The sequence below is a fragment of the Heterodontus francisci genome, chromosome 36 (genome assembly GCF_036365525.1).
Source record: "Heterodontus francisci isolate sHetFra1 chromosome 36, sHetFra1.hap1, whole genome shotgun sequence".
Classification (NCBI taxonomy): Eukaryota; Metazoa; Chordata; class Chondrichthyes; order Heterodontiformes; family Heterodontidae; genus Heterodontus; species Heterodontus francisci.
The window spans coordinates 24,471,383-24,489,473 of record NC_090406.1 but is presented as its reverse complement, the minus strand read 5'-3'; the positions used below and the strand labels follow the sequence as shown (position 1 = coordinate 24,489,473).

Genomic DNA, 18,091 nt, shown 5'->3' with positions numbered 1-18,091 from the left:
GAATTGACAATGACAGAAATTGGTTGAGGCTATATTTTTACACTTGAAATGTTTGCAGTGAAGAGAAAGGAAACTTCCATTTCTTCAATCTGGGCTAAATTGAAACCCAGGTTCCAAAAAAAGTAAAAGGACAGTTAGAAGGGCCTCGACCTGGTCTGGTGTAAAGATGTGACTTGAATGCATCTCCAGTCCTGCCTGACATGCCTAGCACATTGTGTTCCAACTGAAATGGAATGGGTGAAAAGTAGGAGCCACACTAAGTAGCACAATGACAGATGGAGAAAGTCATTGGCAACAGCAGGGTTTTTTTTTAAAAATGCTAAAATGAGGAAATAAAATTCCTGAAAAAAAAACTGCTGAGCTCTTAAAATAAAATGTCGAGTAACAAATAGAATTGTTAAATCACAATGGGGACAAGAACTGTGCTATGAGGAACAGATGGTGTTAGCAGTAGTGGATCTTACACCACAAAACATCTACGAGACACCTGGTAATGAAAATAGCACTGCCGATTACCAAACTGCAGAGGCAGCAGTTAAAATATGGAAATTTGATGTACAAGCCACACCAAAAATGCAAAAATTACTTGCAACATAGTGATTGCTGTTATGTTACTGCATATTTGCAAGTTTAATTAAACTGCTCTCGTCATATACTGCATTCAAATGCCAAAGTAATTCAAAGCAACTTACATTTGAAATAAATCAAATGTACTTAAGATCGGTCAACTTTATAAATCGCATGCAAGTATTGCATAGGACATACACTGCTGTCCATCACTGGAATATTTTCTGAATTCAATGATTATATAACTTTTTATACTCAGCATTTCTAATCATGTGGCTGATTTTAGAAATTAAGCTGTAACAGTGATAGCAAGGGACAACTATCCTGCTGACTGGCACATAGTAGCCTGAAAAATCAAACAAGATATTCTTGAAGTTTCTGGGATTGTTCCTAGAATTACATTCATGGCACCACAGAAACAAAGGCACTGCTTAAAAGTACAAGAGCAGCTTGGGAGCTGCACATTTTAAGGAATGTCATCCTCAACTAGAAAATTAATTTACATTTCTAAACTAATTGTACTTCTGTAATATTGAAGTACTGTATGTCGAACTAGTAAAACTGTCATACGTCAAGGTTTCTCAGTAGCTTTTGTTCTGGCAGTTTGCCGCTGATCACATAGATCAGGATGATCCTTAACACAATCCCCAGTCTGGGCTCCAGAAATTATAAGGGGTGCTCCCCAGTTAGACATGGTGCCCAATTAGGGAGTGGAGGAGGAAAAAACAATCCCACATCCAATTATTAACCAGTGGTCTCTGCTAGGAGCGAGTGCAGATATTAAATCAAATCACGATCAGATCTAGCTGTGACGTTCCTCATGAAATTCCATAACGGCTCACAGGAAGATTACCCATCTAGTAAAGCTTTGGTCCTTCACACACTGTAAAAGCCTTACCCATATTGAGTTCCCTGAAATCAGTCACTTGCTGAAGCCATGCCATTAGAACCATACCCATACTACCTCCTGCTCTCGCAATAGTTAGGATCCACATGCCTAGCAAATCTACGTGCCTATAAATGTCCAAACCAAAGGATTAAGAAGATGGAAGAACAGGATGATTGCGGAAGATAACTTTGTTGAAAAGAATCAAACAATATACTATGGCCTAAGGAGAGAATATAAAAATATCTGCCCCAAGCATCTACACAAGGATATTGAAGGTCACCATTGGATCGCCAAGATAAAAGGAAATATATCTTGAAGACCGTGTTCCATTCTGGGCACCAGACCTCAGGAAGGATATCTTTGCCTTGGAGGGGGATGCGTCATAGATGCACCAGAAATGATACCAGGGCCAAAAGGATTGAATTATGACAGGTTTCGTAGACTAGACTTGCATTCCCTCAAGTATAGAAGATTGAAATCCAATAAGACAAACGAAAAGCTGAAGCTCACTAACCTTACTTATAATCCTGTCTTCCAAGTAACAAACTTGGAATCTCACCTTCAAAGCAACTCAAATTTAAAAAAAAAAACAACTTGCATTTATATAGTACCCTTCATGATCTCAGAACATCCCTTGGTGCTCTATAGCCAATGAAGCACTTTTGAAGTGCAGTCATTATTGTAATATAGGAAATACAGCAGACAATTTGCACTCAGTAAGCTGCCACAAACATTGAGAAAATGACCAGGTCATGTGTTTTTAGGTGTTGGTTGAGGGATAGATATTGGCCAGAACACAAGAGCATCCCTGCCCTTCTTCAAAGAGTGTCATGGAGATTTTTTTTACTGTCAACCCAAAAAAATCCCATGGCACTATTTCGTAGAAGAGCAGGGGAGTTATCCAGTGTCCTGGCCAATATTTATCCCTCCATCACAAACACATTGCTGTTCGTGGGAACTTGCTGTGTGCAAATTGGCTGCCCCGTTTCCTAAATTACAACAGTGACTACACTTCAAAAATACTTCATTGGCTGTAAAAGTGCTTTCAGACATCCTGTGGTCCCGAAAAGTGCCATAAAAACACAAGTCTTTTCTTGTTTTTTTTAAAAACCGAGGGGGCAGGGGGTGACTTAGTTTAAATATCTCATCCAAAAGCAAGCATGTGCAACAGTGCAGCATGCACACTCTAGACAGACAGGCAGTGAAGGATAAAACTGGAGCCTAGTCTTTATACACTTATAAACTTTTTATTTATAGAGACACATTACAAACATTCACCTCCAGAAACCCAAACAGTTTCAGTCTGCACTGATAGAGGAGCACAAGTGAATCCTCAGTTAATGCTCACCACCTGAATACAACTAGTCACCCAATTAACACAACACCCCTTCAGTACTGCACTGCGTTATCAGCCTGGATTTTATACTCACATCCCTGAAGTGGAATTTGAACACTCAGCCTTCTGATTCTGAGACAAGAGGACTACAACTGAGCCACAGCTGATAGCTGACGCATCTCAAAATGTAGGATTACATTAAGTTAGTAACTAGAAAGGGCACAACTTCCATTTAGCTCACATAATACAAATAAAGGAGAACAAATCGACCCCAAAACTAATGGCTCATGAAAAGAATGAGACAGCAGTAACATAAGCATTAATACTCAGATTGAACGCTGCATTCCAGTATATAAATGCATCCTGCAAGTGACAGGGCGAAGCATCCAAGCTAACCAACAGTTTGCATATTTCCACCACTTAATATGATGAGCATAGTTTATTTTCCTTTAATTGAGGGAAGATCTTGGTTTAGCAGTTGATGCAGCTCAGGCCCTGCCTACCAGCAAGATATAGGAGCATATTTTCTGGCAAGTCTATATTTCTGATCCTTGACTTCTAGCTGTTCTTTTATTCCTTCTCCAGATTTTGCTCTTTCCTCCTACTAAGGTGCATCCTCATCATCCAATTTTAAGGGTCTTCGCCTAAAGTGTTAACCTGTGCTTACTCAAAAATGCTGATGGACTAGTTGTATATTTCCACTATTATGTTTTTTCTTTTTACAAAATCACTCCCTGTATTCATTCCTTCAGGTCATTCTCTGACAGCCATTTTTGTCACACACCCTCAAAATCTTGCATCATGTAAATGTGCTTTCAAATGAATCCAAATATAACAATTGCAATTGCCCAAAGTCTTATTTTTCAATTACTGATTTCTTGGTACTTCATTTCTCAGTTTGACTATTTGACTCCCTGGAAACCAGAGTGTGATGAGGCAACATATTCACACCCACCTCCTACAATTGCAAATTAACAGGGAATAAAGAAAACAGCCTACAGTATACAGTTTCCTGGGTGACCCATAAACAGACTTAATCCACACAGTGCACATAATGTATATTTAAATCGCTAACTCAATAGAAGATATAGCCAAGGCACCCAGGTCCAAAAGATTACTCCCAGATACCACATCCAGCTGATTTTTATGGATGCATTTCAGATGCCTTATTGGAATACAACAGCTTCAAAAGATCCAGTTACCTACCTAATATACCATTTATCAAACAGATTCAGAGTCTTAAAAGTCAGAAGGCACACTGCCTTAGTCTTCCTGTGTGAATAGTCCATTCAAGGAAATTTATTCAGAAATAATGGGACATAGCTTGCAATAGTAAAACATCCAATGGCATCTGCCGTTAAAGGTAGAAGAGCAAGTTTTTAAAATTGCGTGTGGCACATTGCTCAATGTGGGAGTTGATGTCGCAATGAGGAAAACAGGATAAGCAATTGGATATCTCCTTAACCAATCAGATTCAAGGATTGAGAAATAAGCAACACAAGGATAGAGAAGGAAGTCTAAATTAGAGTGGGTGTAACTAGTCAAATCAAGTACAGAAAGGGAGGGAGAAAATGATTAGAAATTAAAATAAGGATCGGAGAAAATAATTTAAAAACTTTACATTTTTAAAAATCTCCAACAATTAAAACCTGAAGATATGAGACTCCACACCTGTAATAGTTTTTAGTGTCAGAGAGGTTGATTAACAGTGTAATAAGTTTTTATTACTGCCAAACAGGTACTTACTGAAATGGACAAGACTTAACTTTGTGGCACATTTAGTTTCAATCTACCATGCAAATACAGCAACTTCATGCCATTCAACCTTTCAGATATTGGAGTTTAACCTCACATTTACCCCTAGCCTGAAGTTGTACATAAATTACAGCGGGTGGCATTAGTCCCACCAATTATGGCCCAATTTTATTTTGCTGACCATCTCCCCTCTATTTTGTGTTTGTATTTTTCAGGGCTCCAAGTGCGACCACTGCCTCACCCCTCCCGTTTTGTAATTTTTATCTTACACAGCGGACAAGTCATTCAAAGTAGCTGTAGGCCTCCCACCACTGGTGCTATGATGCATTCACAAGTCCGCTGCTCAGCATTTCTCATCTCATGCCTCTCAGCCCTTCAGGCCCCACCATGAATGGAGTTTCTGTGCCTCACCCAGCCCAACTTCACAGACATGCTTCTTCCAAGACCAACTCCAGGACTTCTCAACTTTCTCCCTCCGGCCAAGATTGGTCCTTTTGGACCATCTCACTAAGTCAACAAGTGCTGCAAACCCCTTTTGCAGGAGTGGGGACTGCAGTGAGCTCTAACCCAGGGCCAAATGAAAAACTATTTTCCCTTCCATTAAATGTTGACCTCTTTCGGTTTAATTTTCACAGGCCATTCTTGGAATCTGCTCAAGTTAGTTGCCAACAATACAGTAGCCACTAGCCACATATGGTTAATTGGGAATTCAGATACAATAAAATGTTTTATTTAGTAAATACAAGTGTAAGACAGTCATTAGGTATGTGATCTCGATATTTATTCACATAGCAAATGCATGCGTACTTTAGTCTTTTTGTGCATTTGTTGGTGAATGGTAAGACTAAAAAGTAGACTGTCTAACTGTTTTTCGATCATGAGTGCTTTACTTCCTGGATTACTGAACAGAGGTAGATGTTTGTTAGGTAAATATATATACGAAGTATATTTCATTGTGTTGTGTACACGCATGCAAGGTGTGTCCTATTAAAATTAGTGTATGTGTCTAAAATTGTGTCACTGTAGCCATACCTGTGGCTAGTAAATGTTTTCCCTTGGTTCTAATACTGTCTTTACAGGTCTGGGTGAATTCAAATCAATGCAAGACCTCCTTTAACAAAAAGTTCTTTCCATCAATATTGACACCTTGCTGGTTTTTTCCAGTTTGTTTCCTTTCCCTCCCTCCACTGCCTTCTCTTTACCACATGCCCAGTCTTCCTTCCAATTGCTCCACCAATTTCACCTGACTGCTCAACCTGACCTCCTCTCTAGCTGCTCCTTTCCCAGCCTTTCAACTTTCCCATAGTTTCAGCTTGTTTGTAAAGGGTAATGGAAGCAGATTCAATAGCAAACTTTCAAAAGGGAATTTTTATATATTAAAAAGGAAAAGTCTGCAGGGGGAGAAAGGGCACAGAATGGGATTAATTGGATTTAATGGCATCCTGTGCTGCATGGTTCTAGAACAAGCCATCAAGTAATTAATAAATACAAATAAGTTGAGTTGCCTGGGTTTCAAATGGCCGATTTCATACATGCCCAATGGGTCAGTTTGGCTGTTCCTACCTGAAAGTACAGAAATTGGTAGGAAAAAAAAAAGTCTGATGCATATGAAACTGTTGGCCTCCATTACAATTATGAATCGGCTTCTGTTCCAAGCAAGTTTCCATTCACTTACTTGTTGGCCACACGAACTGCATCATAAGCACATCGGAGATCCTCCTCAGACATTTTATTTCCATCTTTAGGTAATCCAAATAGGTCTGCCATAGTAGCCTATAAACAGAGAATACTCAATTAACCACAGAACATACAAGCGATATAGGCAATAGAAAAAGGACTGCAAAAAAGGCAGCATTTTTTTTTTAAACTACAATGGTATACTGAAGTCAATGGGAATCGGGGGGGGCGGAAACTTTTCACTGGTTGGAACATAGCACAAAAGGAAAATGGTTCTGGTTGTTGGAAGCCAATCATCTCAGCCCCAGAACATTTTTGTATTTGTTTTTTTTTTGTGGGATGTATAGAGTACTGTCCTAGGTCGAACCATCTTCAGTTGTTTCATCAATGACCTTCCCTATACCATAAAAGGTCAAAAATGGGGATGCTTGTAGATTATTGTATGATGTTCAGTACCATTCACAATTCCTCAGATACTGAAGCATTCCATGTCCATATGCAGCAAGACCTGGACAACATTCAGGCTTGGGCTGATAGGTAACTAACATTCACGCCACACAAGTGACAGGCAATGACCATCTCCGCTTGACGTTCAATGGCATTACCATCGCTAAATTCCCCCACCAACATCCTGGGGTTACCATTGACCAGAAACTGAACTGCCGCAGCCATATAAATACTGTGGCTACAAGCACAGGTCAGAGGCTGGGAATTCTGTGGTGAGTAACTCACCTCCTGACTCCCCAAACCTTGTCCACCGTCTACATGGCACAAGTTGGGGGTGGGAGGGAATACCTGAACAAGTGCGGCTCCAACAACCCTCAGGAAGCTCGACATCATCCAGAACAAAGCAGCCCGCCTGATCGGCACCCCATACACCATCTTGAACATTCACTCCTTCCACCATCAAGTGGCAGCTTCCTTGCAGCGACTATTTCACCTGTCTGGATCCACTGTTTGTTCCTAGCCTCGTCTCATGGTCACCTCATTTTCTCTTCCAACATCACTTTTGGCATTCCTGCCCTTCACCCGAGCATGAATCTCTCCCTTTTGTCCTTTCTCTGTTCATACCCCACACCTCCACTTTTGCATTTCAACACTGTTCATCTTCCAGGTCTGACAAAAGGTCATCAACCTAAAACATTAACTCATTCTCTCTCCACAGATGCTGCCCAACGTGGAGGGTTTTCAGCATTTTCTGTTTATAATTTGCTATACCTAACCTGGATTTGCTCCATGTCAACAATGGGTGCCCTAAATTTCGAGAATAGACATCTTTCATTTTGAATATAAAAATTCACACCCAATTGAGTCATAACAACTGACAACATATAGCAAAATACTGTGGAAGTCCTAACACTGATGAAAAAATAAAATTATTTTCTGAAATAAATTGACAGGCGGCACAGTGGTTAGCACCGCAGCCTCACAGCTCCAGCGACCAGAGTTCAATTCTGGGTACTGCCTGTGTGGAGTTTGCAAGTTCTCCCTGTGTCTGTGTGGGTTTCCTCTGGGTGCTCTGGTTTCCTCCCACAGCCAAAAGACTTGCAGGTTGATAGGTAAATTGGCCATTATAAATTGCCCCTAGTATAGGTAGGCGGTAGGGGAATATAGGAACAGGTGAGGATGTGGTAGGAATATGGGATTAGTGTAGGATTAGTATAAATGGGTGGTTAATGGTCGGCACAGACTCGGTGGGCCGAAGGGCCTGTTTCAGTGCTGTATCTCAATCAAAAAATAAATAATTCCCAAAAAAAGTGGTTACACTGTCAGTTACCTTTTTACATAGAGTTTCTTGTTCATTAGATTATATAAAATGAGTGATAGTAGTATACGACAATGTAGAAATGCAAAAAGAATTTTTTTTTTAAAAAAGCAACTCCAAGCAAACTGGGAAGTCAGATCTTTCCATTAGACCAATTCCATAGTTTACATAGGATCATGCAAAAAAAACTGGTTTTTAAACTGACAAATATTAAGACTTTATTTTTTGTTTTAATTTATGAATTTGCCATTTGCAAAACACAACAATCCTAAATCCATAATACCTTAATTAACAAAAAGATTGTAAATACTCAAGTCCTGAATTTTTTTGTGGGTGTTTGAGGTTGACCAATTAAAATTTAAAAATTCCAATGAAAATAGCAGTCTGAAAATTGGAGTTCATCCTTTGTGAGATGCTGTAAAGTTAATTAAAATCCAGAAGTCTCCAGTGTATTTAAAAGTTTTTGCCCTCAGTGAAAAATTGATATAATTATAATAGAATAGATATTATTCCATGCTTCTGTATACTGCAATCTTACTTTAGGACAATAAATTAAAAATTTGCATAAATGCTTGAGTTATCTAAAGGATGGTTGAACAGTTTGATTTCAAAGATAAACTTAACTGCATGCCAAATATGTCAAGGTTTATTCATCTATAATATCAATTCTATGTTCCTATAAATATTTTCAGACTACAACTGTTGCTAACCAGTCCATACCACAAGTGAAGACCCAAGACCCAAACACAACCATCAATATTAAGACTCCAACAAAAGTCTTTGCAAGATTTAATATCACAAAATAAATGCATTGATAATCAAAGTTATGCCCAAGGTAGCATGAAAACACATCAGCTTCAAAGCCCAATTCCAAAAGTTGTACATCTTTGCATGCCGCGTAGCTGCCAAACAAAAGCCACATCCTCAGAGAAATAAAAACAAAAGGAAGTTGAACTCTCAAATTCTCTCTAAAAATAGGGGAATAAAATCATTTCTACCAAATAGCACAAGTTCAATTTGGAACTATGTGGATAGTTAGAGATGCAAATCTACATACTGCAACTACGACATGTTGGTACAACATTTTGCCTTGTTCCTCAATGGCATTTATATGCTGCAAAATGACACGGATTCAGTGTTTGAAAATTGTTAATGTGTCACAGTATGGGAGACCTACACAGTATGAGCGAAATGCAATAGTTTAATGGATAACTTATGCATGCACGGAGTTGGAGCACTCAATTTAAATCTGAGTCATATACATTTTCCTCTCTCAAAGTTCAGATTAAATATCTGAAAGTGGATACAAGGGAGCAATGCCCAAAAGGAACTGATGAAACTAGGCTTTCTGAATAGAAATATGGAATAATTTCAGAAGAAATAGCCAAACGCATGAAATGTTTGCTCACAAGAGGAAGGAAGTGAATGATGTGCTTGACACCAGCAACTTTTTCTATAATATGTAAAAGCAATTGTGGATAAGTCAAAAGCAAACCAATAGGAATCCCTGAATATTCAGAGAATTATTTTGGGGCAGAGCTGAAGGAGCCCAAAAGACCCCTAAAAGCATTTGATTTGGAGCCTCGTAATAGTATTTCTTTTATACACCACGTACCTTGTCTTTCATAGCATCAATCTCCTTTTCTGCCATAAGGAGCTGAGATTTTAGCCAAATCTGTTGTTCTTGAAATATTTCAATCTCTTCAGTGGCTGCTTTGAGCTGATTCAGCAGATTGTAACCAACATCTTTTTGTTCTCTGGTATCATTTGCAGCAGCATGACCAGCAACTTCTGTCCTTAGCTGATCAAACTCATTCTTTAGTTTCTGGTTCTCACGTTCAAGCTCTTGATGCTAGCAAACATATTGAAATATTATTGTTGGCTCATTTATTTAGTTTGTACTCTGCACCACAGCAAACATTTAAAAAAAATTCACAATTTATTAATAAATTTTAATGTAACAAAATGCCAAGTATCTCAAGGATGTTCTTTACATAGGTTTCCATTGTTCACAAGCAAAAAACAAGCTAGAAAGAAATCAGTGACTTAAAATACATAATAGATTTAGTGGTTCATTACCACCACTTATCCTCATCTAATACAGTGAAGGGTAGCAATAAAGTGCCATAATCAAACTCAAGTTACTGTGCAAATCTTGACAAACCCATAGCGAATCACTTCTAAGTAGTGGATGAAATTATGGCGACAGCTCAACTCTTATATCAAACAGCTTATTTAGAATTCAAGTCTAGTCACTTTTACATCTGGACATTACAGAAAAACTGTAAAAATTTGTACAATACCTTAATAATGCTACATGTCTCTGCACCTCTCATTTCATTTTCCTATTAAAATAAATTAAGCACGCTAAGCGACAAATGATGACAGCACATGACAACATAATAGTTTAACATAGTGAATCAATTTGATTCAGGCCAGAGATAAGCAATCAGGTACATGAAAATAGCTTGTTAAATTTATCTGCAAAGGTTAAAGGCAGCATTTGTTAACTTAAAAACCCAAGAGAGAAAGACTGAACTCCAAAGAAAACAGTGAATCGAGGGGGGGAAAAAATCAATTTAATAAAAAGTAATTTATTTGGAAGAGTTAAAAATCAAAAATGAACTAAAAAGAAAGGCATAGTTAAACCAATAACTTGTAGCTACATAGCACCTTTAATGTAATAAAATAAGAATTAGAATTAGAACATTACAGCGCAGCGCAGGCCCTTCGGCCCTCGATGTTGCGCCGACCTGTGAAACCATCTGACCGACACTATTCCATTTTCACCCATATGTCTATCCAATGACCATTTAAATGCCCTTAAAGTTGGCGAGTCTACTACTGTTGCAGGTAGGGCGTTCCACGCCCCTACTACTCTGAGTAAAGAAACTACCTCTAACATCTGTCCTATATCTATCACCCCTCAGCTTAAAGCTATGTCCCCTCGTGTTTGCCATCACCATCCGGAGGAAAAAGACTCTCACTATCCACCCTATCTAACCCTCTGATTATCTTATATGTCTCTATTAAGTCACCTCTCCTCCTCCTTCTCTCCAACGAAAACAACCTCAAATCCCTCAGCCTTTCCTCGCAAGACCTTCCCTCCATACCAGGCAACATCCTAGTAAATCTCCTCTGCACCCTTTCCAAAACTTCCACATCCTTCCTATAATGTGGTGACCAGAACTGCACGCAATACTCCAGGTGCGGTCTCACCAGAGTTTTGTACAGCTGCAGCATGACCTCGTGGCTCCTAAACTCGATCCCCCTACTAATAAAAGCTAACACACCATATGCCTTCTTAACAGCTCTATTAACCTGGGTGGCAACTTTCAGGGATTTATGTACCTGGACACCAAGATCTCTCTGTTCATCTACACTACCAAGAATCTTCCCATTAGCCCAGTACTCTGCATTCCTGTTACTCCTTCCAAAGTGAATCACCTCACACTTTTCCGCATTAAACTCCATTTGCCATCTCTCAGCCCAGCTCTGCAGCCCATCTATGTCCCTCTGTACCCTACAACATCCTTCGGCACTATCCACAACTCCACCGACCTTAGTGTCATCCGCAAATTTACTAACCCACCCTTCTACACCCTCTTCCAGGTCATTTATAAAAATGACAAACAGCAGTGGCCCCAAAACAGATCCTTGCGGTACACCACTAGTAACTAAACTCCAGGATGAACATTTGCCATCAACCACCACCCTCTGTCTTCTTTCAGCTAGCCAATTTCTGATCCAAAGCTCTAAATCACCTTCAACCCCATACTTCCGTATTTTCTGCAATAGCCTGCCGTGGGGAACCTTATCAAACGCCTTACTGAAATCCATATACACCACCATCCACTGCTTTACCCTCATCCACCTGTTTGGTCACCTTCTCGAAAAACTCAATAAGGTTTGTGAGGCACGACCTACCCTTCACAAAACCGTGCTGACTATCGCTAATGAACTTATTCTTTTCAAGATGATTATAAATCCTGTCTCTTATAACCTTTTCCAACATTTTACCCACAACCGAAGTAAGGCTCACAGGTCTATAATTACCAGGGCTGTCTCTACTCCCCTTCTTGAACAAGGGGACAACATTTGCTATCCTCCAGTCTTCCGGCACTATTCCTGTCGACAATGACGACATAAAGATCAAGGACAAAGGCTCTGCAATCTCCTCCCTGGCTTCCCAGAGAATCCTAGGATAAATCCCATCTGGCCCAGGGGACTTATCTATTTTCACACTTTCCAAAATTGCTAACACCTCCTCCTTGTGAACCTCAATCCCATCTAGCCGAGTAGTCTGAATCTCAGTATTCTCCTCGACAACATTTTCTTTCTCTACTGTAAATACTGACGCAAAATATTCATTTAACACTTCCCCTATCTCCTCTGATTCCACACACAACTTCCCACTACTATCCTTGATTGGCCCTAATCTAACTCTAGTCATTCTTTTATTCCTGATATACCTATAGAAAGCCTTAGGGTTTTCCTTGATCCTATCCGCCAATGACTTCTCGTGTCCTCTCCTCGCTCTTCTTAGCTCTCCCTTTAGATCCTTCCTGGCTAGCTTGTAACTCTCAAGCGCCCTAACTGAGCCTTCACGTCTCATCCTAACATAAGCCTTCTTCTTCCTTTTGACAAGCGCTTCAACTTCTTTAGTAAACCACGGCTCCCTCGCTCAACAACTTCCTCCCTGCCTGACAGGTACATACTTATCAAGGACACGCAGTAGCTGCTCCTTGAACAAGCTCCACATTTCGATTGTGCCCATCCTCTGCAGTTTCCTTCCTCATCCTACGCATCCTAAATCTTGCCTAATCGCATCATAATTTCCTTTGCCCCAGCTATAATTCTTGCCCTGCGGTATATACCTGTCCCTGCCCATCGCTAAGGTAAACCTAACCGAATTGTGATCACTATCACCAAAGTGCTCACCTACATCTAAATCTTACACCTGGCCGGGTTCATTACCCAGTACCAAATCCAATGTGGCATCGCCCCTGGTTGGCCTGTCTACATACTGTGTCAGAAAACCCTCCTGCACACACTGGACAAAAACTGACCCATCTAAAGTACTCGAACTATAGTATTTCCAGTCAATATTTGGAAAGTTAAAGTCCCCCAGAACAACTACCCCGTTACTCTCGCCCCTGTCGAGAATCATCTTCGCTATCCTTTCCTCTACATCTCTGGAACTATTCGGAGGTCTATAGAAGACTCCCAACAGGGTGACCTCTCCTCTCCTGTTTCTAACCTCGGCCCATACTACCTCAGTAGATGAGTCCTCAAACGTCCTTTCTGCCGCTGTAATACTCTCCTTGATTAACAATGCCACACCCCCTCCTCTTTTACCATTTTCTCTGTTCTTACTGAAACAGCTAAATCCCAGAACCTGCAACATCCATTCCTGCCCCTGCTCTACCCATGTCTCCGAAATGGCCACCACATCGATATCCCAGGTACTAACCTATGCTGCAAGCTCACCCACTTTATTCCGGATGCTCCTGGCGTTGAAGTAGACACACTTTAAACCAGGTTCTTGCTTGCCAGTGCCCTCTTGCGTCCTTGTAACCTTATCCCTGACTTCACTACTCTCAACATCCTGTACACTGGAACTACAATTTAGGTTCCCATTCCCCTGCTGAATTAGTTTAAACCCCCCTGAAAATGTCCCAAAACACTTCACAGTAGCGTTATAAAACAAATTTTGAAACAACCGCAGAGATGTTGGGACAGATGACCAAACTCTTAGTCAAAGAGGTAGGTTTAACATAGCATCTTAAAAGGAGAGCAAGGTAGAGGGGCAGAAAGATTTAGGGAGAGAATTCCAGAGCAGGCAGCTGAAGGTTTGGCTAACAGGGGAAAGTAATTAACTAAAAAAAGGGATGCTCAAGAGGTCAGAATTAGAAGAGCACAAATATCGAAGGATTGTGGGGCTGGAGGAGATTACAGAGATAGGGAGAAGCAAGCCTTGAAGGGATTTGAAAACAAGGATGAGAATTTTTTTTAAAAAGCAAGGCATTGTTCAATCAGGAGCCAACGTAGGCCAGTAAGCACAGGGGTGATGGATAAATGGGACGTGGCGTGAACGAAGATACAGACAGCAGAGTTTTGTATGACCAAGTTTACAGAGAGCAGAATGTGGGAGGCTGGCCAGCAGTGCACTGGAATAGTCAAGTCTAGGAGGTAACAAAGGCACAGATATTAGTTGCAGCAGATGAGCTGAGGCAAGGGCAGAATCAGACAATGTCACAGAGGTGATAAGTCGTCTTAGTGATGGTCAGAAGCTCATCTCACCATCACAACATTGGTGCCATATTTCAACAGTTTGGTTCAACCTCAGACAGTTGACAAGGATGGAGTCATGGTTGGGGACCAAAGACAGTGGCTTTGGTCATCCCAATATTTAAATTGGAGGAAATTTCAGTTCATCCAGCATTGGATGGCTATTTAGTGGGGTTCAGACAAGTAGTGTCAGGTCGAGCTGGTGTCAGTGTACATGTGGAAGTTGATGCTTTGTTTTTGGATGACATCACCGAGGGGCAAAATGCAGATGAGAAATAGGAGGGGGCCAAGGATAGATCTTTGGGTGACACCGAGGATAAAAGTAGAGGAGCGGGATGAAATTGAAGGTGATTCCCTATCTATGATTAGATAGTTAAGAGTGTGCAGGCCCACCCAGCTGGATGACAGTGGCGAGGCGTTGGAGGTGGATGGTGCCGTCAACCATGTCAAAGGCTGAAGACAGGTCAAGAAAGTCGAGGAGGGAGGTAGTTTATCTATTTTACAGTTATGTAGGACGTTGTATGAAGACAGACACGTACACCCAGAGAAGACAGCAGGATGACAATATATTGAGGAGTCAAACCAAGAATATTCACATTTTAAATTATACGCAAAGATGCTTCAAAAATTTGGTAGCAAAATGTCAACTAGTTTTCTGAAAACAATATATTGACAGCAAACAATGAAATAGCAATGCAATGGAGGAATGATGGATATTGAAGCAGGTAGTAAATACAGTTGCTGAAATTTGATGTAAAAGGAAAATTTGGAAAAAAGAAAACAAAATGTACTGCTTTCTGTATACAAATGATAAGAACTGTTGAAAAAGATGTGGGAAAGGGTTTCAAGCAAGAGTGAAATGCGGTAAGGTAGGTAACAACGCAGAAGTGGAAATAGTTAAATATGGGGTTTGAGTCTCAGGTTCAGTTTAAACAGATCACTGAAGTTGTGCATCGTCATGTCCAACCCAAGTGGTCACCTAGGAAGGCAGATAGTAGTATTTTTGGTGGCAGCCAAATACAACGGCCTTGGTCTTGATGTTGAGTTGAAAGAAGTTCTTATCTTAATTTGAAATTGGGCGGAGTAGAAAAATGGGTGGCCAATCTGATCCTACCTGGCGGGTTAGGTCAATGCGACCTCACATATAGTAACAGTTACATTTCCAGAGGGGAAATTAGCAGAGACTACAAAAGAAAGGGGCATTTTCTTATGTCCAGTTCCTACACAATATCTTCTGCACCTTGCAAAGAAACTGCAACTGATCTCAGATGGGGTTGCTCCAACTGAACAGATTTCTTGTATGACCTAGGAGTTGGCCAACATTAAAAAAGTTGATTGCATTAAATTCTGAAACAAGTTTTCTTAAAAAGGTCATTTTCAACATACAGAAAGGCTTGCATTTATATAGCACTTTTCATGACCACCGAATGCACTCAAAGCACTTTACAGCCTATGTAGCACTTTTGAAGTATAGTCACCTGTTGTAGGAAATGCATTGTAAAACAGATAGCAAATACATAGTAAGTGCTTTGTAATAATTAAACCCTTTCATTAAAATAATTCGTTCTTGTCAAATTCAAGGATTAAATATATTTTGAGAATGCAGGATATAAACTTTTTTTTTCTTTGAATTGGTTTATTCATATCACATAGCGAACGAGAGAGAAACCTAGTCCCAAGCTGGGAGAGCCTGAAAAGTTGGCCTAAATTTCTGTTCTTGGTCTCCAAGTGACTCTGCCAAACAGAAGGTAAATGTTAAGGAACATGAGGAGGCTGTGCTGAATGCTCCTCAATTAGCCTGTTAAAACTCTGTCCTCAGGTAACAAAATGCTAAGACACAAACTCCATTACAAGTCATTGTTTCAGAAAGTAAGGAATAAAGGAAGAAAATATCAACCACTATGTTTGTGGGTAGGAGAAAAGATGAGATTATCTATTCTAGAAGCATAGACAGTCCAACAGACTCTTTCAAGCCTGTAAGTTTAGGGTTGATTTTCTACCAGTGTAAAGCCAAAGGAGGGCAAACTACTGCCTCCTGGTGGACTCACACCCAACAAAAAAAAAGAGTTATGCTGCTTATTTTTCATTGTTTCAGGGTGAAAAACTAATTTCAGCAAAGTAAGAACTGTAGCATTAGTGTATGGCGGTGCCCCATTATAGAATCTGCTCTTTTTTTGCCCATTACTGATGAGTGCCAAATGTTTGAGTTGATATTGGATATATTAACATATACACAGGCAAAATTGCTTTGGAATGAGTTTCCTTAACTCCAGCCTCCAACTCCTAACAGCCCTGTGGGGTATATAAAATCATTCACACAACATAGAATTTGAATTTTATGGATCAAGTTAAATTAACATTCCCATTTACCAGATTATAGAAAATCTCATTCTTAAATAGACTTGGAGTACATCTGTCTAGATATCTAAAGTGTTTGGTGTGTTTAGTTAAAAAAATGTTACGGCACATGAATTTGCTCCAAATATTTACAATATTGACAAAATGAAGCTACATTTACCTTAATGAAGGTCATTTCATCTTTCAGATTTTCATATCTGTGTTCTAAGCAGGAGAATTCTTTCACAAGGTTCTGGTAATGGAATCGCTCTTCCTCAAATTCAGCCTGTAACTGATGACTCTTTAATGCCACCTTCAGGGCAATTTGATCTTAAAAACACAAAAATAAAAATCAGATAAAACCTTATTTTGCTTACATGCTCACTCCATTATAAGTATGGGTGGGGGTGGAGAGAAGGTGCAGGAGAAGGGAAGGTCTTAAAATAGCAATGTTCAAAACTTCTATAAAATATTAAGATAAAATACAACCCTTCAATTTTGTATCACTATTAAAGTAAGTTGTTTGATGATGCATCTTTAAACAAAAGTTTGCATACTCGTCGTGTTGAATATTGTTGTTTTTTTTTTATAAAAGAAATCAAAGAAAAGTTAAATTCCTTTTATTAACCTTCCCTTCAAAGTTAACTAATACTGAGATATTGCTTTATGGGGGCCAATAGCTCTGATACTTAAATAAAAGCAAAGTATTGCAGATGCTGGAAATCTGAAATAAAACCAAGTGCTGGAAATACTCAGCAGGTCTGGCAGCATCTGTGGAGAGAGAAGCAGAGTTAACGTTTCAGCTCTGTGACATCAAAAAGGAATATCAATAACTTTCTTAAAAGAACTTGAAAAAACCTTCAATAATCTTTGGTTGCTCCTCAACATATTTGTCAAAAGCTTCTTTTTCATCACTTAACTCAATTTTCTCCTTTTCAAGAACAGCAAGACACTGAAAAAAGAATTAAAAGCTTTTATACCATCTGAAACATTGAAACACTGCAACGCAAAATAATGGCAGCAATTTCTAAATTTGATACAGGAATGATAATTTCATAAGAACAAATTAGAGTTACATACATCTCAGTATGAATGCACACTTGCAAGTGAAAAAACCCCAAAATAATTTAAGCATTATGCTTGCTCAAATCTATGGACTATACATGCACAATTGAAAATGTATGGTCACCCAGGAATTTGATAAAAATAGGTCAATCTTGAGTTTGAGCAGCACAAAGCATGCATTTCACTGTAGAGTTGCCAAGGTACAGGAACACACTTTAGGGCACATTTGCACTGCAGCAACAAGTTTGAGGCCAGGATCAATAAACCTTCTCCATCCTTATGAAGGGATTCTGATTTTGGCAGTGTTACTTTCATCTCATTCATGGTTTATATTAATATTTTTAAAGGTCACTTTTAGTTTTGGGGAATTAAGTTTGTAGATGCAAGGTAATTGAAACTGAAATTTAGA

General features: G+C 39.5%; 1 protein-coding gene across 1 annotated transcript in view; it reads right to left on the bottom strand.

Moving 5' to 3' along the window:
- The window catches only part of LOC137351441 (unconventional myosin-Vb-like), a 158,298-nt gene that overhangs the window by 37,275 nt on the left and 102,932 nt on the right, over positions 1 to 18,091 (bottom strand). The window contains exons 23-27 of the mRNA XM_068015887.1: positions 17,476 to 17,569; positions 16,799 to 16,947; positions 10,293 to 10,334; positions 9,605 to 9,841; positions 6,223 to 6,320 (exon numbers count right to left, since the gene is read on the bottom strand). Of these exons, the coding sequence (XP_067871988.1) occupies positions 6,223 to 6,320; positions 9,605 to 9,841; positions 10,293 to 10,334; positions 16,799 to 16,947; positions 17,476 to 17,569 (620 nt within the window). The remainder of the gene's footprint in view (positions 1 to 6,222; positions 6,321 to 9,604; positions 9,842 to 10,292; positions 10,335 to 16,798; positions 16,948 to 17,475; positions 17,570 to 18,091) is intronic.